Below are 21,375 nucleotides of genomic sequence, written 5' to 3' on the forward strand. Positions count from 1 at the left end.
GTGGGCACCCTGCAGTGCTGCCACACCCACCCCTAGCACTGCCAAGGTCCCCAGGGCACCCCCAGCCCTGACAGAGCTCAGGCTTGGGTTCTCCTGGCCCCAGGCATGAGGGAACATGTCCCAGGCATGAAGCACGCAGCCCAGCCCCAGGGAAAGCAGCAGCTTGGAGGAGCCTGAGCTCTGGAGTGGGCCACAGCACTGAGGGACTCTAGATGTGGCTCTGAGATCCAGGAAACAAGTGGCTGACATGGTGGGAATGGTGTGCAGTGGGACATAATGCAAAAGACATGATGCATAATACAAGGACTGCCACAAGGTTCGAGCCCCCGGCTTCTGCCTGCAGGGGAGTCGCTTCACAAGCAGTGAAGCAGGGCTGCAGGTGTCTTTCTCTCCCCTTGTCTATCTCCCCTCCTCTCTCAATGTCTCTCTGTCCTACCCAAGAATAACAACAAGAGTAACAACAATAGAAAAAAGATGCCTCCAGGAGCAGTGGATTTGTAGTGCTGGCACCGAGCCCCAGCGAGAACCCAGGAGGCAAAGAAAAAAAAAACACTGGTGGAGACTGGGGAACTAAAGGCCCGAGTCACCACCCCTCTGCTCCTTCAGATCCCTGGGACACCCACCCAGGCACCCCCAGACCTTGCAAAGCTTCCTGTGGGCTGGGAGATGGCTCACTCGTGTCAGTCGAGTGCACACTTTGACAAACAAGAGGACCTGGATTCAAGCCCCTGGCCACCACTTGGAAGCACCACGTTAAAGGAAGCTTCAAAAGCAGTGGAGTGGTGTGGGGCTGTCTCTCACTCTGTTTGGCGAATCATCATGATCACCACCACCACCATCATCCCCTGGGAAGATAGAAGACCTGACCTCTCGGTCTCCTCACCACCTGTCACCTGGTGCAAGTGTGAGACCGGCTACAGACTCAGCAGCTGCAGACAGAAGACAGTGGCACCCTCCCTCATCTGCACGAAGCCACTAGACAGTGGCGCCCTCCCTCATCTGCACAGACACTAGACAGTGGCGCCTCCCTCATCTGCACAAAGCTGCTAGGAAGGGAAGGCAGTGGGAAATGGGGTGGCTACCGGGGCTACCCTTTGTCCTGTGCTGGTCTCCATTTGGGGTTGTTTCTTGGTCTTTTCTTTTCCTTACAGTTCATTCTATCATTTCAATAAAATATAATTGACTTAAAAATTTTTTTAATCATCTTTATTTATTGGATAGAGACAGCCAGAAATCAAGAGGGTGGTAGAGAGGGGGAGGAACAGAGACACACCTGCAGCACTACTTCACCACTCGCAAAGCTTCCCCCCTGTAATACGTGTGCTCAACCAGGTACACCAGCACCCAGCCCCTGACTTTTTTTTTTTCCCTCCAGCGTTATCGCTGGTGCTCAGTGCTGATCCTATGAATCCACTGCTCCTGGAAGCCTTTTTTCTATTTTATTGGATAAGACAAAGACATTGAGAAGGGAGGGAGAGAGGATGATAGACACACACTGCAGGCCAGCTCATAGCTTGTGAAGTACCTCCCCCCCCCCCCGCATGTGGGGAGCCCCAGAGCTCAAACCCAGATCCCTGCGTGGGTGCTTGCGCTTAGTACTTGCGTTTAACTGGGTGTGCCACCAGCCAGCCCCCTCCAGGAGAACTTTGCAGTTTCACTTTACAGTTTAAGCACTGCTCAGCTCTCACATAGGGGGTTCAGGCATGGAACCTGGAGCCTCCTGAGACCTCAGGCCTGGGAGTCCTGTGCTCAGTTGTGAGTACCCCTCCCCCATCAGGGCCCTGGGACTTAGGGAGCCCGAGCAGCCCTGTGGCCAGTGACCAAGCCCGGGCTTCACGCGCTGAATCTGCTGAGCTTCTCCCGGGTCTCTAGGGATTTTCTTTTCTTTTTTTCAGATTAAAGTCCCTTTGGTTTTCCTTCCAGACGTTTTGGGTTTAGGGCCTGTGGGGAGAGGCTGGTGGATGCTTCTCCCTGAGCCAAGGGGCTATGGCGGTGACTGGACACACGGGGGCGCACAGGGCCATTCCCCGGACTGGAGACTAAGGTGTGTGTGTGGGGGGGGCTTTTATTTATTTATTTATTATTTATTTTCTCCTTTTGTTGCTCTTGTTGTTTATCATTTTTGTTGTTGTTGTTGTTATTGTTGTTGTTGCTGTTGGATAGGACAGAGAGAAATGGAGAGAGGAGGGGAAGACAGAGAAGGGGAGAGAAAGATAGACACCTGCAGACCTGCTTCACCGCCTGTGAAGCGACTCCCCTGCAGGTGGGGAGCCGGGGTTCGAACCGGGATCCTTCTGCCGGTCCTTGTGCTTTGCGCCACCTGCGCTTAACCCGCTGTGCTACCGCCCGACTCCCCCTTTTGTTTTATTTTTATTGCTACCAGGGTTATCGCTGTGACTCGGTGCCGGCACTATGAATGTTTGTTAGTTTGATAGGGTATAGAGAAATTGAGAGGGGTGAAGGACGTAGAGATAGAGAGATACCTGCAGACCTGTTTCACCACTTGTGAAGTGTCCCCCAGCAGGTGGGAAGCAGGGACTTGAACCCAGGTCCTTGTGCATGGAAATGTGTATGCTTAACCAGATATACCACTGCCCAGGCCCCTAGGAGGCTTTTTGTCCCTCTTTGTCCTAGATCTTTGTGACTGGGACTGGTGAGGGAGGTGGGAGAGTGAGTCCAGGATCCCTCTCCTCCAGGGACCTCCTGTGGGCCCAGGCAGCTGATTTGGTTTTATTTTATTTATTTATTTATTTATTGCCTCTAGGGTTATTGCCAGGGCATGGTGCTGCTCAGCGCTATGAATCCACTGCTCCTGGAGGCCTTTTTTTTTTTCTTCCCATTTTGTTGCCCTTGTTGTTGTTATTGGTATTGTTGCCATTGATGTTGTTGGATAGGACAGAGAGAAATTGAGAGAAAAGAGGAGGAGGCCGGGCGATAGCTCAGTAGGTTAAGTGCACATGGAATAAAGCACAAGGACTGGTATAAGGATCCCCGTTCAAGCCCCTGTCTCCCCACCTGCAGCCAGGTCACCTCACAAGCGTTAAAGCAGGTCTGCAGGTGTCTATCTTTCTCTCCCCCTCTGTCTCCCCTCTTCTCTCTATTTCTTTCTGTCCTATCCAACAACGACTACAGCTATAACAACAATAACAATAGCAACTATAAACAACAAGGGCAACAAAAGGGATAAAATGGCCTCTAGGAGCAGTGGATTCATAGTGTAGGCACCGAGCCTCAGCATTAAACCCTGGAGGCAAAAAGAAAAGAAACAGGAGGGGAAGATAAGAGTGGGGAGAGAAAGACTCCTATAGACTTGCTTCACTGCTTGTGAAGTGACCCCCCTTCAGGTGGGGAGCCAAGGGCTTGAACAGAGGTCCTTGCCCTTAGTTCTATGTGCATTTAACCCAAGTGTACTACTGCTCAGCCCCCTTTGTTTTATTTTCAACTAGAGCACTACTCAGTTCTTGTTTATGGTGATGCTGGGGATTGAACCTGGGACCTCAGAGTCTGAGGCACAAAAAGACCATTAAGCTGCCTCCCCATAGGTAGCTACATTGAAAGCCTCAGAACATGCCAGGAGAGGGCTTATTCTTTCTTTCTTTCTTTCTTTCTTTCTTTCTTTCTTTCTTGTTGTAGTTATTATTGTTGGATAGGACAGAGAGTAAAGGAGGAGGGGAAGACAGAGCTGCTTCACCGCCTGTGAAGCGACTCCCCTGCAGGTGAGGAGCAGGGGGCTCGAACCGGGATCCTTACACCGGTCCTTGCACCGGTCCTTGCACCTTACACCACCTGTGCTTAACCCACTGTGCTACCATCCGATTCCCTCTTTCTTTCTTGCCTCCAGGGTTATTGCTGGGGCTCAGTGCCTGTATTACAAATCCACTGCTCCTGGAGGCCATTTCTTTTTTATTTTACCCGCATTGTTACTATGTTTAGTGTTGTTAGTGCTGTTGTTGTTGCCGGATAGGACAGAGATAAATCTAGAGAGGAGGGGAGACACAGGGGGAGAGAAAGACTTGCAGACCTGCTTCACCAGTTGTGAGATGACCCCCCTGCAGGTGAGGAGCTGGGGACTCGAACCGGGATCCTCACTCCAGTCCTTGCGCTTTGAGCTACATGGGCTTAACCCGCTGTGCTGCCGCCTGGCCCTGAGAGGGCTTGTTCTTATCCCACCACGGAGACGCTCTCCAAGGGTGGAAACAGCTTGGAGACAGACAGCAACCCACCCGCGGTTGCTCAGCTTGGCTGGCCTCCCTGACTTCGGGCCCAGCTCTCTCTCCACCATTGGCACTTGTCTTTGCAGTGCGGAAGCATGCAGGCGTGTTACTGAATTTTAATGTTCAGGTCCAGTGAATCACGTTTCGGGAATGCAAAGACCCCTGGAGCTGAGCTGGCAGAAGGGACTGCGTGGCAGGCCTTCCCAGAACCAGCCCGTCGGCCAGAAATGCTAATGGAAGAAGGGGGCCAGGGCTGAATGCGCCCTGTAGGCGGCGCTGGCTGGGAGCCTGGCCTGGTGGGGCATCAAGGAGCCATTGGTACAATCTTGTAACATACTATTAATAATAAATAAAATAAGGGGCCAGGCGGTGGCGCACCTGCTTAAGGCACACATTACAGTGCACAAGGACCCGGGTTCAAGCCCCTGGTCCCTGCCTGCACGGAGGAAGCTTCCCAAGTGGTGAAGCAGGCCTGCGGGTGTCTCCCGCTCTTTCTCCCCCCACTCAATTTGTCTTTTTTTTTTTTTTTTTTTTGCCAGAGCACTGATAAGCTCTGGTTTATGGTGGTGCGGGGGATTGGACCTGGAACTTTGGAGCCTCAGGCATGAGCATTTTTTTTTGCATAACTATTATCTCAATTTCAGTTTCTATCCAACAGTGAATTTAAAAAAAAAAAAAAAATCTCAACTTACATCTCATTTAAAATAAACATTGTGGTCCAGGAGGTGTAACAGTGGATAAAGCATTGGACTCTCTAGCATAAGGCTATGAGTGCAATCCCCGGCAGCACATGTACCAGTCATGTCAGGTTCTTTCTCTCTCTCTCTCCTTCTTTGTCATTAGTAAATAAATAAAATCTTTTTTTTTTTTTTGAGAGAGAGCACTGGTGGTGCAGGGGATTGAACCTGGGACTATGGAGCCTCAGACATGAGAGTCTCTGCATAAACGTTGGGGTCATTGGGCGGGGCCTAATAAATATCTTTTTTTATTCTCTTTTGTTGCCATTTTTGTTGTTATTGTCGTATTTGTTGGATAGGACAGAGAGAAATGGAGAGAGGAGGGGAAGACAGAGAGGGGGAGAGAAAGACAGACACCTGCAGACCTGCTTCACCGCCTGCGAAGCCCCTGCAGGTGGGGAGCTGGGGGCTCGAACCGAGATCCTCACGACGGTCCTTGTGCTTTGCGCCACGTGCGCTTAACCCGCTGCGCTACCGCCCGACTGCCCAATAAAATCTTATAAAATAAAATCTTATAAAATAAAATAAAATAAGGAACAGGTGGGCAGGCGGGTGCGCCCCAGGGTGGTGGAAGCTGCCGCCCGGCCCCCCGCTCGCCCTGCCGGCTCTTGCTGCCTGAGCCTCCAGCCCCCGGGCAAGGCAACAGCCGCGCCGAGTCTCGGAGATAAGTTGTCGGTCCAAGGTCACGCGGCCGGGGAGGAGGTCTCGGGGCGCCCGGAGGGTCCGGGAAGAGGGCGCCGGGCCCCCAGGCCACCACACCCGGGCGAGCGGCGAGCAGTCCCTGCGCCTGCGCGCTCGGAGGGTCCAGCCGGAAGCGCGCGGGGGCGGGGTCGACGACGCTGTCGTCACGGCGTCAGGAGGAACGCGCGCCTCTCATAGGCCGATCCCGGGCGGAGGCGGGGCCGGGCCGGCCCTGGGCGGGGCCTCGAGGCCGGTTTGGAAGTTTTGGCGCGAGCGGACCGTGCGCGCGACCGGGGCCGTTCCCCTGAGAGAGCTCTCCCGGCGGCGGCGCGGCGCAGGACCCCGGCCCGTCCCCGCCTTCCGGGGGCGCCCACGGCCTCCGTCAGCCCGGAACCGAGGGGCTCGCGCCCCGCCCTCCCGCCTCAGGTGAGTCGGACCCGGCCTCGGGTTTCTCCTTCCTCGCGCGGCCCCTCCCTCGGGCCCCTCCCCCGGGCCCCTCCTTCCCCGGGGACCCCACGGACGCCCCTCCCCCTCGGCCCCGCAGACGCCCCTGCCCCTCCCCCTGACGCCCCCTCTGCCCGGCCCCACAGACGCCCCTCCCCTCCCCCTGACGCCCCTTCCTCCCGGCCCCACAGACGCCCCTCCCCTCCCCCCTGACGCCCCTTCCTCCCGGCCCCACAGACGCCCACTCCTCCCGGCCCCCTGAAACCCCCTCCCCCTCCCCGCAGACGCCCATGCCCCTGCCCCCTGACGCCCCCTCCTCCTGGCCCCCACAGACACCCCTTTCCCCCAACGCCCCCTCTCCCACCCTCTGCCCCATAGAGGCCCCCTCCCCCCGCCCCCACAGACGCCCCTCCCCCGCGGGCCCCTCCCCCAGCACCCTTTCTCCTGGAAGTCCCCTCAGCTCCACAGCGCCCCACAGCTTCTACCCGCCACTCCCTATCCCCAGCTGTCCCATCCCACAGCTCCCCCTGTTGGCCCCTCCTTCAGGCAGCCACACCCCTGTAGCCCCCCAGCCGACCCCAGCCCCTCCCCCTCTGCAGCCGTTCTTCCACAGGCGCTGGACCGCCTGAGGGAGGTGGGGGGAGCCCCAGACCCAGGTCAGCCCAGAGGGTGAGACCCCAGAGGCGCCCCCTTCAGGCTCCGCGCAGGGTCGCCCCGGCCAGGCTGGAGGTGCTGGGAGAGACTCTGAGATGGGGGCCCCACGTCCACATGTGTAGACCCCAGAGGTGATGCAGGCGGGAGGAGGGTCTCCAGGGGTGCGGGGTGAATCTTCCAGCCTCCCCTCTGCCCTCCCCCAGGGACAGGGAGGGGGACACGCTTCAGAGGCCCCTGCTGGGCACCCCCACCTGGTACGTTCTGGGCTTTCCCTTCTGGTACACACACACACACACACACACACCACGCACATGCGCACACGCCACATACACACACATACACACCATGTACGCACACACCATGCACACACACCACATACACCATGTACACACACATACACACCAAGTGCATACACACACACACACACCACACTTTATTTTAATGAGAGAAGGATACACAGAGAGACCAGAGCCCTGCATGAGAGCCCTTTGGAGAACCCTCCGCTGTCTCCCCAGCCCACTGAGCCTTGAGTCTAGTTTTGGTTTTGCTGACACCCCCAGCCCCGTCACTGCCCCCGTCCCACTTGTTCTGTCAGTGCCATGTGACCTCGGGCGTTCATCATGTGGCACTCTTCTGACCTGGCCTGCTGTGCAGATCCACAGCCCCGGGCCACGTGTGGAACTCGTTCTCCCACCGGAAAGGTGGGCTGTCCCGCCTGGGAGACACCCCCAGTCACAGCACCGGTCCTTGGAGGGAAGGGTTGGAAGGAGCTAGTCCCTCAGGCGCCCAGCTGTGGCGACAGGGGATGGCGGGCGCCCTGGCCCCCTGCTCTGCCGCCCTTGCTGTCTGTCTCCAGGCAAGCACCACAGGGTTTGATAGGTCCACAGACCCCACTGAAGAGTGCTGGCGTCTTAGTGTAGCCAGTGTTTGACCTGTGAGCCGCCATGTCTCCATCTGGCCAGCAGCCCTCAGTGGCCCTGTAGACCTGGCCTCTTACCCCCTTCCTGGTCTGCCTCCGCCCTGTGCCTGTCCGGGGTCAGGTGTCAGGGTCAGCTGCTGCAGGAACCGCCTTCCTTTTGCTTGCAGGGCAGGTCTGTCCCTGCGGAGTGCGCCCCAGTTGGTTTTATCTTGGGATGTTTTCTGCCTGCTGTTTGCAAGCTCCTGTGGACTTCTGGTTGTGAGAGAATCCCCTCACCCGCATGGCCTGTCTCCGTGGTCTCCAGGGAGGCAGTAGTCCACTGCAGGGAGGCTGGAAGTGAGGGATGTCTTGCAGCTCTCAGTAACCTCCTGCAGGTTTTAAACCCGGTGTGTCTGCCTGTGGCGCTGCCTGCCCAGCTCGGAGTCCTGATCTTTTTTTCCCCAGAGCCCTGCACAGCTCAGGCATATGGTGGTGCAAGGGATTGAACCTGGGGCTTTGGAGACTCAAGCATGCAAGCCTTTTATATAACCCTTATGCTATCTCCCCTACTCTTGTTTGATTTTTTTTTAATATTTATTTATTCCCTTTTGTTGCCCTTGTTGTTTTCTTATTATTGTTGTAGTTATTGATGTTGTCATTGTTGGATAGGACAGAGAGAAATGGAGAGAGGGGGAGAGAAAGACAGACACCTGCTGACCTGCTTCACCGCCTGTGAAGTGACTCCCCTGCAGGTGGGGAGCCGGGGGCTCAAACCAGGATCCTTACACCGGTCCTTGTACTTTGCGCCACCTGTGCTTAACCCGCTGCGCTACTGCCTGACTCCCCCCTTGATTTTTAAAATATCTTACTTATTTGTTAACGAGAGAAAAAGTAAGAGATAACCAGCACATCACTTTGGCACATTCGATGCTGGGGACTGAACCTGGCACTTCATGCTTTAGGGTCCAGCACTTTATCCACTGTGCCACCTCCTGGGCCACTATTATTTTTTAAAATCAGAGCACTGCTCAGCTCTGGCTTCTGCTGTGAACTGCTGTGCTGTCTCCCTGGCCCCCATCCATGATGCCTTTGCCTGTCTGTCCTGCTCTTTCTAGTGGCGGGGCTGCAGCCACATATTTCTCTGCTACTCTGAGACTACTTCCTTCTTCTTTCTTCTTTTTCTTTTCTTTCTTTTTTTTTTTTTTTTTTAATATTTTTGCCTTTTGGCTCATGATTAGTTAACAATTTTTAATATTTATTTATTCATTTTCCCTTTTTGTTGCCCTTGTTGTTTTATTGTTGTAGTTATTATTGATGTCGTCATTGTCGGATAGGACAGAGAGAAATGGAGAGAGGAGGGGAAGACAGAGAGGGGGAGAGAAAGACACCTGCAGAACTGCTCCACCACCTGTGAAGTGACTCCCCTGCATGTGTGGAGCCAGGGGCTTGAACCAGGATCCTTGCGCGGGTCCTTGTGCTTTGCGCCACCTGCGCTTAACTGCTGCGCTACCGCCCGACTCCCTAGACTGCTTCCTTCTGGGGCTGCTGCCAGCACTCCAATCCCCCGCTCCTGGCGAAGGTAGAGAGACAGGAAACCTGCTGTTCACTGTTCATGAAGCATCGCCCCTCCTGTGGGGTCACTGCTAGGTGCAACACTGCTCCGCCCCTCTTCGATACTGTTTCTTTTTTTTTTTTTTTCTTTATTATTATTATTTTTTAACCAGAGCACTGTTCAGCTCTGGCTTATGGTGGTGTGGGGAATTGAACCTGGGACTTTGGAGCCTCAGGCATGAGAGTCTGTTTGCATAACCATTATGCTATCTACCCTCCGCCCTCACCGATAATTGTTTCTTTTCCCTTTTATTTTGGGAGTTCAAGAAGCCACAGGACTTCTTGCTCTCAGTCCTGGCTCCAGGCCCTGCTGCCCTGCACACCTGGCCCGGGTTCCAGCCACCGCGCCGGTTTCCTCTTGCACGGCATCTGCTTATCATTCCTGTCCAGTTGTTGAGATTCTGTGTGATGCGGTATTGCTATGCCTCCATCACTTCCTTCCCAGAGGTTTCAAGTGCTAATTTCCCCCCCCCCCCCAGAGCACTGCTCAGCTCTGACTTGTGCTGAGAATTGAACTTGGGACATCTGGTGCATGAGAGTCTATGGCTTAAACTGCTGTGCCATTTCCCCGGTTTCCTGCTGGGTTTCAGGTAAAGTTCTGTTTTGCAGGAGCCTTGGTGCTCTCTGCCTAGCATAGTGGGTAGAATTGTTCCCTCGTGGGCAGCCTGGAACCTTCCTCTCCAGAGTGATGGGCCCAGCCCAGGGAGTCTGCTAGCGGGGATCTAGCTGACAGCTGAGGTCAGGAAACAAGACAATAGCCAGGAGAGTCAGCCTTCTTTCTAGAGTTGGAGAGTTGGGGACTAGGGGTAGGGGCGAGCCTGGGGATGCACAGGCAGCCTGAGTGGCCTCTGCCCTCCCTCTGCAGGCTGCATCCCGTCTTCATGTTTGAAGTGGAGTGTGAGTTTGGCCTGGACACAGTGCCTTTCTGCTGCCACTTGGGGGCCCCCAGGCCCAAGCGCTGAGTGAGTGGACGCTGGCTTGCACGCTGCCCTCGGACCCTTCGGCACCGGCCATGCCTGTACCCACGGAGAGCACCCCACCACCCCTGAGTGGCACCCCTGTCCCTGTCCCAGCCTACTTCCGCCATGCTGAGCCTGGCTTCTCCCACAAGAAGCCCCGGGGGCTCAGCCAGAGCCTCCCACCCAGGCCCCCAACCAAGGGCAGCATTCCCATCAGCCGCCTATTCCCATCTCGGACCCCTGGCTGGCATCAGCCTCGGCCGAGGAGGGTGTCCTTCCGAGGTGAGGGCCCCGAGACCCTGCAGAGCCCCAGCTATGACCCCAGCCGGCCCGAGTCCTTCTTCCACCAGAGCTTCCAGACACTCGGCCTCCTGGGCCATGGCTCCTATGGGGAAGTCTTCAAGGTGAGTGTGGTCTCCCCTCACTTGTCAGCTCTGGCGGCATGCCAGCCTGACACGCCAGCCTGGCACGTCTGGCACTGGCTGTCTGCTACCAGCCCGCCCCCACAGTGCAGGCCGCACCCTGTCCTTACCCCCAGTAGGTGGTCAGCCACACCCGGGCACCAGCTGTTGTTTCCTAAAATACCTTTCCCAGTCATTTGTATTTCCCCTCAGAGCAGCGACTCTCCTCACCAAGTGCAGTGAGCCTCGCTTCCTTCCAAGCCTTTCTGTTGCCCACTAGAGCTGACTGCAGAGGGTTGAGAGCATGACCTTTCCCCCAGCCCCTGGGCCCCTGCTCTGTAGCCAGCTCTTGTCATGCAGCCACAGGCCTAGAAATGGGGGACCCCATTCCAGGTGCGCTCCAAGGAGGATGGCCGGCTGTACGCGGTGAAGCGCTCCATGTCTCCATTCCGGGGCCCCAAGGACCGGGCGCGCAAGCTGGCGGAGGTGGGGGGCCACGAGCGGGTGGGGCGGCACCCGTGCTGCGTGCGGCTGGAGCGTGCCTGGGAGGAGGGCGGCCTGCTCTACCTGCAGACGGAGCTGTGTGGACCCAGCCTGCAGCAGCACTGCGAAGCCTGGGGTGCAGGGCTTCCCGAGGCGCAGGTCTGGGGCTTCCTGCGTGACTCCCTGCTGGCACTGGTCCACTTGCATGCCCGGGGCCTGGTCCACCTGGACGTCAAGCCCGCCAACATCTTCCTGGGGCCCCATGGTCACTGCAAGCTGGGTGACTTTGGACTGCTGGTAGAGCTGGGGGCAGCTGGTGCGGGCGAGGCCCAGGAAGGGGATCCCCGCTACATGGCCCCTGAGCTGCTGCAGGGCGTCTACGGTACTGCGGCCGACGTGTTCAGGTGAGCTGGGGTGAGCTCAGAGGGCATGCAGCTTGGCCCCAGGCAGGGAGCCACTGCTGCCTGTCCTGTCATCTGACAAGATGGCCATGGTGGCCTGTGGGCTGGCTGGGCATGGCTCACACTCCATGAGCCCCTTCCCTGCCTGGCCTGTTGCTGAGGCCAACCCCGTGCCCCTCTCTCCCCATGTTCCAGTCTGGGTCTCACCATGCTGGAGGTGGCCTGTAACATGGAGCTGCCCCGCGGTGGGGAGGGCTGGCAGCAGCTGCGCCGGGGCTACCTGCCCCCCGAGTTCACTGCTGGTGAGTAGGGAGGGGAGGGGTAGCCACGGGGTGTGGCCCTGGGCCCCTCTGAAAAGGCCCTGCCCCACACAGGCCTGTCCCCGGAGCTGCGTTCTGTTCTTGTCATGATGCTGGAGCCTGACCCTGCACTGCGGGCAACAGCTGAGACTCTACTGGCCCTGCCCGCGATCAGGCGGTCACGGCCCTGGAGCACCCTGTGGGATGTGGCAGCCCAGGCTCTGAGCCGGGGCTGGGCCTTGTGGCAGGTGAGCCTGTTGGGTGACAGGCTGAGCCCCCACCCCAGCCTCAGGCGCACCCAGCCTGGCTCAGTCCTCTCCCCACAGGCCCTACTGGCCCTGCTGTGCTGGCTGTGGCACAGGCTGGCGCACCCCACCAGCTGGCTCTGGCCTCCCCACCTGCCAGCCACTCCACCTCACTCTCCCACTCGAAGCCTCTTGGATGGCAGCCTCTCCAGCCACTGGGATGACGACAGCTTAGCAGGGTGAGGCAGGGGGGTGCTGTCTGAGTGTTCAGGCCCACCCCAGAACTCATACTCAGGGAGCAGTGAGTCCCCCAGCACACCCAGGGGAATTGTGAATGAGGGTGAGTTTGGCCTGAGTGTTCAAGGCCCAGTGGGCATCTGCCACCCACAGTCCAGAGCAGCTGCCAGGGACCTGGCTGTCACACCCCCTGCCCAGGCCCACACTGGGAGGAGTTCCTTAGTCTCAGGTACCAGGGGACCAAGTGAGGTGGTAATTAATCCACCTAATTCACCAGCTCAAAGTGGCACGTGGCTCTGGGGACCAGGTCATAAACCTTGGCTCACAAAATGCCCCCCTTCTTCTCCGGGAGCTCTCATGGCAATTCCTGCAGGGCCACAGGGATGGGGAGGCCTGGAAAACTGTCCATGCTTTACAACAGTGTCCCCCAACGCCATGGGGTGCTTGGCCCGTCCCCACCCCCACACCTCACTGGCCTCCACCCACAGGCACTTACTGTCTTCAGAGGCCCCCATGGCCAGGACTGCGGGGTCCACCTCCACACCCCGAAACAGCTCCCCTGCCCCCCAGGACATGTTCACACCTAGGTGAGCTGCACCCCAGGAACCCTGGGGTGGGGGGATGGAGGGGAGCTGTCAGGGCCCACAACACGGCTTTCTCTCCAACCCCCAGGGACGCCCTGGACCTCAGCGACATTGACTCAGAGCTCCCTCAGGGCGCCTTCCCCACCTTTGAGCCCCGGAATCTCCTCAGCCTGTTTGAGGACTCCCTGGGCCCCACCTGAGCACCCCCACAGCGCTTTTAACCCATTCCTGTGAGCCCCTTTCCATGGAGCCAGGCCCCCTCCCAGCAGAACCTAATAAAAGCTACTGGAGTCCTGGGAGTGCCAGCTCACGTGGCAAACCGCTTCCTGCCCGTTTATTGCTGCCGCCCGGGTCTCAGGCCTGTGGGGCCAGGGTGAACCAGAGCGGAGAGTTCCTGAGCGGGCAAGGCCGGAGCCAGCATGGCACCTGAGGTCGGGGTCCTCCACTTCCTGTCTCTGCAGGGGCCTGGAATGAGCATCACCAGCCTCCTGGTTTTGGTCCTGGGCACAGGGCGGTCCAGCTGCCCTCACCACTCACACCCCAGCCTCTGCATGGAAGGGAGAGGTGGGCAGGTGGCATGCAAGCAGGAGGCGTGGGTGGGCACTGTGGTGCCCCACAGGTTCCAACTGCCAGAACTGGGGCCCCCTGGTCCAGCCCTCATAGCTCACAGGGTCAACTGAGGCCCCAAGAAGGGGAGCTTTTCTTGCAGCCTACACACTAAGAGGCGGCTGGAGAGGGCCAGGGGTGAGGCTGGAGTCCAGGCGAGGTCGGTGGGCAGCTCAGTCTGGGGGGCAGGCATGGTGGGCGGCCCAGAGCAGGTCAGGCACGACACCGGCGTGCAGCTGCAAGATGGAGCCCACGCTGAGCAGGTGCATGATCTGATGCGAGTTGCCCCAATAGTCAAAGCGGCCGGGAACCCAGCGCTCAGGCAGGCGGGCCACGTTCACCAGCCCACCCAGCAGTGCCAGTGCGTCCATACGCAAGTAGCAGGGCAGGGAGCCTGGGGCTCCCGAGCCCAGCCCCACCCCCCGAGCCCCGAACACCAGGAGGCGGGCGCCCGCCTGCCAACCAAAGGCGCGGAGCCGGGCACTGGTGGAAGGTGCAGTGAGGGCCCGCCAACCCGCCATGCCAGAGACAACTGTGTAGCCCAGCAGGGCAGCTGGTCGCAACCAGGGCCTGCAGGCCAGCGTGCAGTGGATGATGGGCAGGGCACCTGTGGGTTGAGAAGGGTGTCAGTGGGTGGGCACCAGCCCCACACACACCCCCACCCCGCCCTACACAGCCAGATCCTACTCACCAAGGGTGTTGACCAGGCAGACGCCACACATGTCCAGAGCAAGGAGCTGGGTATAGACGGCGCTACCCCCTTGGTGGCACATGAAAAGGTGGTAGAGCACGGAGCCAGCAGGGGGCGCCAGGCAGGCCACGCAGTGGGTGCCCCCCAGCCAGCCGTCCTTGCCCAGCTGGCCCCAGGGCATGGTCATGGGCAGCAGTACCAGGAAGCCCAGCAGGGCCAGTCCTGGTGTGAGGAGACGTGCAACTTCAGTGCAAAGGACAAGGCCTCAGGGTCCCGGGGGGCGGGCGCTCCAGCCTGCCCTTCATAGTGCTATGTCAGAGCCTGGTCACCCCTCTTGGAGAAGCCATCCCCTGACCTGGCACCTCAGTAAAGGAGGCAGGACAGCGCCCACATTCACCTCCAGGCTGGGCCCCGCCCCCAGCCCAGCCTCCCTGTAGCAGGGGGCGTGACCTCCAGCCGGGCTCCCAGGGAACATGTGGCAGCGAGGTGCGCCCAGTGGCCCTGGCCACCTCCCCACCCTGGTCCTCTCTCCCTTGGGCCTTTCTGCTTCCCAGAGGATGAGGCTGGGCTGGGGGGGCCTGCGAGGCCCCAGCTCCTCACAACCCAGGCATCGGCTGGGGGAGGCAGGAGGACACCCGGCACTGCCCGTGGGCCACAGGCCGGCAGAGCGGGCAGGGACTGGCGGGCTGCGGCCCGAGCAACTCAAGGACGGGCCGCGCTGTGTCAGCAGAGCTGCGGCGGGAGGAGGGGCCGGCGGCCTTCAGAGAGGAAGGAGCCGCCACCCGTGCTGTTGGGGCCCCTCCTCGCCCGGAAGGGTGCCCGGGAATACTGAGGGGCCGGGCTCAGAGGGATTAGCGGCGCCCCCACTCTGTCCCCCTGCCCCCGGGGCCGCAGGGCGAGCGGCTGCGGCGGGACAATAGCGGCAGCGCGGGGTCCCGGGCGCGCTCACCGTGCGTGTAGATGTTGCCCAGCTCGTTGTGCAGGTAGAAGAGGCTGCGCAGGCAGCCCGAGCCGCTGCTGGCCGGCCGGTAGCCGGTCAGCACGTACTTGTTGAACTGCAGGTGCGGCGGCGAGCTGGCCCAGTCCAGCAGGCGCGGCCCGGCCAGGAACGCCATGGCCCCCGCCAGCCCGCCCCGGGCCTCCGGCTCAGCGAGGCCGGCGCGCCCCGAGGCCCATCCCGCCAGCCCCGGGCTCGGCCGCGCACGCGCCGCCGGGGGTCCCGGCCCCCCCACCCCGCGCTGCGCACGCGCCCGCCCGGGAGAGGCGGAGAGGCGGCTCCCGGGCGCAGGCTCAGCTCGCGGCGACGGCGGGCTCCTCGCAGCCGGGACAGGGCAGCCGGACGCGGGAGGGAGAGAGGGAAGGAGGAAGGGACGCCAGGCCCCGCCCCGGCCCGCGCCCCCGCCGCCGCTTAGCGCTGGGATCCTGACGTCGCGCGGCCGGGGCCAATGGACGCGGCCTGGAGGTGCCGCCCGGGCTCGGCCGGCGGGGTGCGGCCCCCGTGTGCTGCGGCGGCTGCGGGCGGCACCGGACTGCAGGCGCCCCGTACCCCCGCCCGCTGGCTCTGCCCTGCGAGCCGCCCGCCCCGGGCCCGGGCTCTGTCCAAGGTGCTGCCGCCGTCCAGAGCCGAGCGCCCCTCCCCCGGCCGGGTGACCCTCCGGAGCCCTGAGCGCCTGGCGCCCTCGGCCTGTCCTTCGCTCCGGCTCAGCCCGACCGGCTCCCTGTTATCGCCCAGAGGCGCCCGTTGGCCCGCCCAGGACACGGGGTGGGATGGGGGCAAAAGTGAACAGGAAGCCGGGGAGAAGGGACGAAGGGACGACCCCTTCGCAGGCTTCTCCTGGCCGGATCCCCCACCCCAGGGACCCTCTCTCCTGGCCCCGTGACACCCTCGGCGTGGAACGCCCTACGGCGGCTCCAGGGACATGGGCCCCAGCCCCCTTAGAGGCCCCTCCTGCCACATCGAGGAAGAACTTCGAGCCTGTACAGAGGAGACCTTTATTCCAGGGCTCCCCGCACCCCACGCAGTCCAACAGTGGCCCGGGGGTCGTGGAAAGTTCTGTGAGGAGGGATCGAGGACCCCTCCGGGCCTGCACGGACAGGCCAAATCCCCAGCAACGGCACCGGGGGCTTCCTGCCCGCTGGCAGCACCCCCACGGGCGGCAGGGTGGCGGCGGCTCGACGTGGGCCCTCTTGGCCCAGATCCCAGGTCAGAGCGCCGAGATAAGCGAGCGCAGGGAGCTCTGGCTGGAGGCGCTCAGGGGCCGGTAGCTGGGCGCCAGGGCTTCGGCCGGGGGGTCTCCGGGGGCTCGGGGCAGGGCCACCCCTCGAGGCCGGCGGTACCACACAGCCCAGCCGCGCCCTGGGCCTGGGGAGGGCCCCAGCGCCGGGGGTCCCTTTCCCTGAGCGGGCAGACAGCTCCTAGAGACGGAGCAGCGGTCAGTGGTCCCCACAGCCTCACCTCCCGTGAGCCCACGCACCGTGCCCTGGGTGGACCTGAGGCCTCCTCCCGCAAGACCTGCTGGCCTCCCAGCCCCGCCTCGGGACCCCAGTCGCCACCCCCGGCCTCCAGCCCCCACCACGGTCCTCTTGGGCCCAGGTCCTCCTTGTCCCCCTCCCGCCCCCGCCCAGCGCGCACCGACGTCGCCGTAGGCGGAGCAGCGACAGCAGCAGGAGCAGCAGCAGCGCGACGGCTGTCACGGAGGAGAAGACCCGAGCTGCGGGCACAGGCGCGGTGAGCAGAGGCCCCGCCCCCGCCCCCACCCCGTCCCGGTCAGTCCCTGTGTTCCCGCCACCTCACCGCCCATCGCGGCCTCGGGCGTCCCGGGCTGCGGGCTGCAGCTCACGTTGGCGCCGTCGGGGGGCGCTCCGGGGGCCTGGGCCGAACCTTTGGGGGGCGCCCGGTCCTCAGCGGCGTCCTGCAGCCCTGCAGAGCCGGGTGTGAGCGGGGGCGGGGGCCCGGGCAGGTGCGGAGAGGTCTGGGGGGGCGGGGGCCTCACCGCGGTAGGTGAGCGCGAAGCCCTGGCCCTGGCCGCGCGCGTCGCTGCGGAAGCGGAGCAGCAGCGCCGAGGTGCGCAGACGCAGCGGCCCGGGCGGCGGCGGGCGGGCGCCGTCGAAGGTCCGCAGCAGGATCCCAGAGGCGGCGTCGCGCAGCTCCAGCCGGTCTCGGGGGTCGGCCAGCTCGAAGAGGCGGAAGGTGAGCTCCAGCGCGGCGCCCGGCGGCCTCAGCGTCCAGCTGCAGTTCCCGTCCGGCCCGTACTCGTCCGGGAAGTCCGGGGAGTAGAGGACACCCTGGGGCGCCGTCCAGTTCCCCTGGCAGGAGCCCACGGACACTGCAGCGGGGGCAGCCGCGCTGCCGGCTCAGTCTCCGTCCCGCCCCGTCCAGGCCGGCAGTGCCCGCACCCGGGTTCAGCCCAGACCCGGGGCGTCCTGGACCCCCAGATCCTGCCCCCAGCCCACTACCTCCCCTTGCCCGGACGTGGCATCCTTGTGCACCCTACACCCCCGGCAGACCCCACAGCTCTGCCCACCTTCATAGATGCCCAGGCGCCCGTCACCACCGCACAGCTGGCCGGGGTGGCCAAAGCAGATCTGATCGCAGTCGGTGGCCGGGGCCGGCCGTGCTCGGGCGAGGTCGCTCTCAGAGCCGCAGAAGCAGGCGTAGCCGGCCTCCACGCCCGCCAGCTGGGGGCACAGACAGGGTGTCCGCGGGGGAGCGCGGGGGAGGGCAGGCCAGGGCCCCCAGGTCGCCCCTGGGCGGTACCTGGTAGCCCTTCATGCGGCAGAAGCGAAGGCACACCTGGACCGTGAGCTTGGTTGAGGTGCCACTGGGGCCGCTGAGGGCTGGCGGTGCCCCCGAGTCCACGAAGCAGCCCAGGTACCCGGGCACTGAGGGGGCGGCGAGGTCAGGCTCCGCGCGGCGCCTCCATAGGTGCCCCACCCAGGCCGCCCTCACCGGCGACCCCACTCACTGTGACATGTGGGGATGTCGCAGTAGCGCCAGTAGATGCCCTCCTCTGACTCAGCCACGTAGCACCACGGCTGCACGTCCCCGTCTGGGTTCCTGTGAGTGGGGGTGAGGTGCTCGCCTACCCCAGGCGCCCCCATGCCAGGTCCCGCCCGTCTCTCCCAAGTTCTTCCCCCACACGAGCACCCTGGACAGACTTGAGATCTTCAGCTGTTGCTAAGACGCGACCTCAAACAGGACTTTGAAGCCACTGGCTGTCGTGTCCCCCCAACCCTACCCCCTCAGCCCCCACCTCCGACTGGCTTCAAAGCAGGGCTGGAACCCTCCCCGCTCCACCGGGACCCAGACAGCAGCTGTGGTTCTGAGTCCCCACCCCGCCTCAAAGAGGGCCGGCATGAGCCCGGCGCCCCCAGGCGGGACCCGCCAGCTGGGTCCCGCCTACACCAGCCTCGGGAGCGCCCAGCCTGGCCCTTCCATCCTGCAGCAGGTGGGCATGGAGGGCAGGACCCACCCAGCAGGCGCCGGCCCCGCCCCCAGGTGATAGACCCCGCCCAGCGCTCTTCAGGCTCCGCCCCCAGGTGATAGATCCCGCCCAGCGCTCCTCAGGCCCCGCCCCCAGGTGACAGATCCCGCCCAGCTCCCCTCAGGCCCCGCCCCCAGGTGATAGATCCCGCCCAGCGCTCCTCAGGCCCCGCCCCCAGGTGATAGATCCCGCCCAGCGCTCTTCAGGCCCCGCCCCCAGGTGACAGATCCCGCCCAGCTCCCCTCAGGCCCCGTCCCGGACGGCTAGACCCCTCCCAACGACGGACAAGCCCCGCCCCTAAGTGGTTATATCCCACCCTGCGCTCGTTAGGCCCCACCCAGCTCTCTCCAGGCCCTGCCCCGGGGGGCTGGGCCCCGCCCTCACCGGCAGAAGTTGTGCGCGCCCAGCCCCCAGCGGCCCTGGGGGTCGCTGGCGCTGCTGTAGCTGTGCTGCTGCGTCTGGTCCCAGAAGAGGCAGGGGCGGCCGGTCCCGCGGGGGCCCGTGCGGTTCTGGTGGCCGCGGTAGTCGGCGCCATTCACCTGGAAGCACTCAGACAGGCCTGCGTGGCCACGGCAGGACCTGAGGGCCGACCCTTGCCTGACCCGGCTCCCCACCCCGCCCGCGGCCCCCGACGGCGCGGCCCCGACCGACACCTGCCCGACCCGCTCCCGGGTCGACCCGCTCACCTGGGCTCTGCAGGCTCCCCGCGGAGGCCCCGCGTGGCGGCAGCAGCGGGAGGAGCAACAGGAGGCCCCGCAGGCTCCGCGCCCCCATCGCCCCGACCGCCGGTGACTCCAGGGCGACCCGGAGGCGTCGTCCTCCCCGCGTCGGTCCGGGCCGCCGCCGCTGGAGGAGGGGTCCCCGGTGTCCCGCCGTCCCGGGGGCTGGGCCGGCACCTCCTCCGCTCAGCCTCGCCGTCTGCCCCGCGCCCCGCGTTCTGCCGTCCCGTCGCTGAGTCCCGGGCGCGCTGGCTCCCGCCCCCGGCCCTCCCCCACCCCCAGGCCCGGGAGGCCCCGCCCGAGACTGGAGCGGAGGCAGCAGGTCCAGACGCCTCCCACGCCCGCCCCCTCCCGACCCCCGGTGGCCCGGCGCCCCCTCCCGCTCCAGTTGCTGCAAGTTCAGTGGGAGCGCGGGCGGGGGGCGGGGGCCGCTCCTGGGAGCCACGGGACACTGCCAAGCCGCTGGGGGCCCCCGGGGTACCCCAAGATCCGGGTCTCTGTCGAGGCGCGCCCCCTCCTGTCACCCGAGCATTGTGGGCGCCCCCGCGCGCCCCCCACCCCGGCGCCCCGCACCGCGCGGGACGGGCAGGGGCAGCTGGCGTCTGGGGAGGAAGGCAGCTGCGCCCGGGTCCCAGCCTGTCCCCTCGTCTCCGCCCCCTGCTTTCCCTGGGACCCCCAGTCCAGGCTCGCCGCAGCCCTGGCGGCGCCCTGGAATTCCCCCAGCGGAGCCCCCCCACCGTGTGGGGAGGGGAGGGGAGGGGAGGGGGAGGGGCAGGCCCGGGCAGGCGTGGGGGGAATTCCCCGCCCCCTCCCCCGGGCCGACTCCCGAGTCCTCTGATCTCCCAGCGCCGCCCGCCGCAGCCCCCGGGGCTTGGGGGGAGGCCAGCGCAGGTGCGTGGGAGGGCGGGGGAGGACGAGGGTGGAGCCCGCCCAGGTCTCTCGCCCCTCGGTGCAGCCCCGCGGTCCTGACAGCCCCCATCGGGCGGTGGCGACTGAACTCGGTCAAGCTGGCAGGGGCCAGGCTGTAGCGCCCCCACGGAGGCTGGGGCGGCGCATGTCGGGGACGGACGAGGCTGGGCTTCGTGGGGTCCCTGTCAGTGGGCAGACCAGGTGGGCAGCGCCTCCCAGCTCTGTGCCCCTGCTGAGCACTGGACCAGGGGTCTCACCGCCCTCCCGGGGGTCTCTCCCCTCCTCCTCCTGGAGCAAGGGCCCCAGGTCTCTGCCGAGCAAAGGGGGCGCCACACCTGTCAGGGCCACCGTCCGGGGAGAGGCTGCAGAGCAGGCGAGAAGCTGCCCCTTCCCGGGGGGAGGCTGGGCCACACGGGGAATCAGCAGGCCCACCCACCCCTTGGAGGGCTCCAGCACCTGCAGAGTCAGTGTGTCCCCCTGCCAGGGCAGTCCCAGTTCACCCTAACACCCCTCAGCAGCCTGTGGTGGCTGTGCCCCTCCTCCTGCTCCCTACGTGTCTCTGCGGACACAACAATGATGCACCGAAGGGGGTGGCAGGAGCTGAAAGACGCTGCACATTTAGAGGAAGGCGACCTGGGGGCAGTTTGAGAAGCTGTCAGGGCCCTGGGGTCTGGCCATGAGCAGCGTCCTACCTGGTCAGCATTGTCCTCTGGTTCTCGTCTCCCGGGCCTGCTCTCAGTGCAAAGGCCCTTTGCTTGTTTTCTTTCTCTCTCTTTCTTTCTTTCTTTTTGAAAAGATTTTATTTATTTATGAGAATGAAAGGTGGAGAGAGAAAGAACCAGACATCACTCTGGCACATGTGCTGCCAGGGATGGAACTCGGGACCTCCTGCTTGAGAGTCCAAAGCTTTACCACTGCGCCACCTCCCGGACCACACTTTGCTTGTTTCCACAGAGCTAGGGATGGAACAAGGGCTGTGGCACGTGCAGTGCCACTGGAGCCCTCACTGCGGCCAGTTTCTGTTTTTGTTTATTTTGTTGTTATTTTTTTCCCTTTTGTTGTCCTTGTTGTTTATTGTTGTAGTTATCATTGTTGTTATTGGATAAGACAGAGAGAAA

The 21,375-nt window shown here is 62.8% G+C and overlaps 3 protein-coding genes across 8 annotated transcripts; 1 reads left to right on the top strand and 2 right to left on the bottom strand.

Annotated features, from left to right (window-relative positions):
- Nucleotides 1-5,881: 5,881 nt before the first annotated feature.
- On the top strand, nucleotides 5,882-13,167 carry PKMYT1 (protein kinase, membrane associated tyrosine/threonine 1). 4 transcript variants are annotated; one of them, XM_060172523.1, is made up of 9 exons: nucleotides 5,888-6,058; nucleotides 9,719-9,829; nucleotides 10,105-10,602; nucleotides 10,993-11,486; nucleotides 11,679-11,785; nucleotides 11,858-12,030; nucleotides 12,109-12,266; nucleotides 12,753-12,851; nucleotides 12,937-13,167. In XM_060172523.1, exons 3-9 carry the CDS (start codon nucleotides 10,252-10,254, stop codon nucleotides 13,046-13,048), a joined length of 1,494 nt encoding a protein of 497 aa, XP_060028506.1. In that variant the 5' UTR covers nucleotides 5,888-6,058; nucleotides 9,719-9,829; nucleotides 10,105-10,251; the 3' UTR covers nucleotides 13,049-13,167. The 4 variants fall into 4 exon arrangements, with proteins under 4 accessions (XP_060028508.1, XP_060028507.1, XP_060028506.1 ...); XM_007538101.3 differs by lacking the exon at nucleotides 9,719-9,829; XM_060172525.1 differs by lacking the exons at nucleotides 9,719-9,829; nucleotides 12,109-12,266 and having other exon boundaries at nucleotides 5,882-6,058.
- PAQR4 (progestin and adipoQ receptor family member 4) lies at nucleotides 13,140-15,410 on the bottom strand. Its single transcript, XM_007538103.3, has 3 exons — nucleotides 15,095-15,410; nucleotides 14,146-14,367; nucleotides 13,140-14,061 (listed from the first exon to the last, which is right to left on the bottom strand). The coding sequence occupies exons 1-3, from the start codon at nucleotides 15,258-15,260 to the stop codon at nucleotides 13,628-13,630; spliced, it is 822 nt and encodes a 273-aa protein (XP_007538165.1). The 5' UTR covers nucleotides 15,261-15,410; the 3' UTR covers nucleotides 13,140-13,627.
- Nucleotides 15,411-16,119: 709 nt separating this feature from the next.
- On the bottom strand, nucleotides 16,120-19,949 carry KREMEN2 (kringle containing transmembrane protein 2). Of its 3 annotated transcripts, none has more exons than XM_060172526.1 (9): nucleotides 19,316-19,947; nucleotides 19,014-19,188; nucleotides 18,111-18,202; nucleotides 17,939-18,027; nucleotides 17,670-17,823; nucleotides 17,139-17,471; nucleotides 16,940-17,065; nucleotides 16,778-16,856; nucleotides 16,120-16,560 (listed from the first exon to the last, which is right to left on the bottom strand). In XM_060172526.1, exons 1-9 carry the CDS (start codon nucleotides 19,401-19,403, stop codon nucleotides 16,350-16,352), a joined length of 1,347 nt encoding a protein of 448 aa, XP_060028509.1. In that variant the 5' UTR covers nucleotides 19,404-19,947; the 3' UTR covers nucleotides 16,120-16,349. The 3 variants fall into 3 exon arrangements, with proteins under 3 accessions (XP_060028509.1, XP_007538166.1, XP_060028511.1); XM_007538104.3 differs by having other exon boundaries at nucleotides 17,903-18,027; nucleotides 19,316-19,909; XM_060172528.1 differs by lacking the exon at nucleotides 17,939-18,027 and having other exon boundaries at nucleotides 19,316-19,949.
- Between the last annotated feature and the right edge of the window lie 1,426 nt (nucleotides 19,950-21,375).

The sequence above is a fragment of the Erinaceus europaeus genome, chromosome 15 (assembly GCF_950295315.1).
Source record: "Erinaceus europaeus chromosome 15, mEriEur2.1, whole genome shotgun sequence".
NCBI lineage: Eukaryota > Metazoa > Chordata > Mammalia > Eulipotyphla > Erinaceidae > Erinaceus > Erinaceus europaeus.

Coding starts and splice junctions, on each gene's coding strand:
- PKMYT1 (XM_060172523.1), top strand. CDS start 10,252: ATGCCTGTACCCACGGAGAGCACCCCACCACCCCTGAGTGGCACCCCT. Junction 11,487..11,678: donor ACTGCGGCCGACGTGTTCAG/GTGAGCTGGGGT, acceptor CCCATGTTCCAG/TCTGGGTCTCACCATGCTGG. Junction 12,267..12,752: donor GATGACGACAGCTTAGCAGG/GTGAGGCAGGGG, acceptor CTCCACCCACAG/GCACTTACTGTCTTCAGAGG.
- PAQR4 (XM_007538103.3), bottom strand. CDS start 15,260: ATGGCGTTCCTGGCCGGGCCGCGCCTGCTGGACTGGGCCAGCTCGCCG. Junction 14,368..15,094: donor GGGCAACATCTACACGCACG/GTGAGCGCGCCC, acceptor TCCTCACACCAG/GACTGGCCCTGCTGGGCTTC. Junction 14,062..14,145: donor CTGCCTGGTCAACACCCTTG/GTGAGTAGGATC, acceptor CTCAACCCACAG/GTGCCCTGCCCATCATCCAC.
- KREMEN2 (XM_007538104.3), bottom strand. CDS start 19,403: ATGGGGGCGCGGAGCCTGCGGGGCCTCCTGTTGCTCCTCCCGCTGCTG. Junction 16,857..16,939: donor GCCCGAGGCCGCGATGGGCG/GTGAGGTGGCGG, acceptor CTGTGCCCGCAG/CTCGGGTCTTCTCCTCCGTG. Junction 16,561..16,777: donor CTCCGCCTACGGCGACGTCG/GTGCGCGCTGGG, acceptor CTCCGTCTCTAG/GAGCTGTCTGCCCGCTCAGG.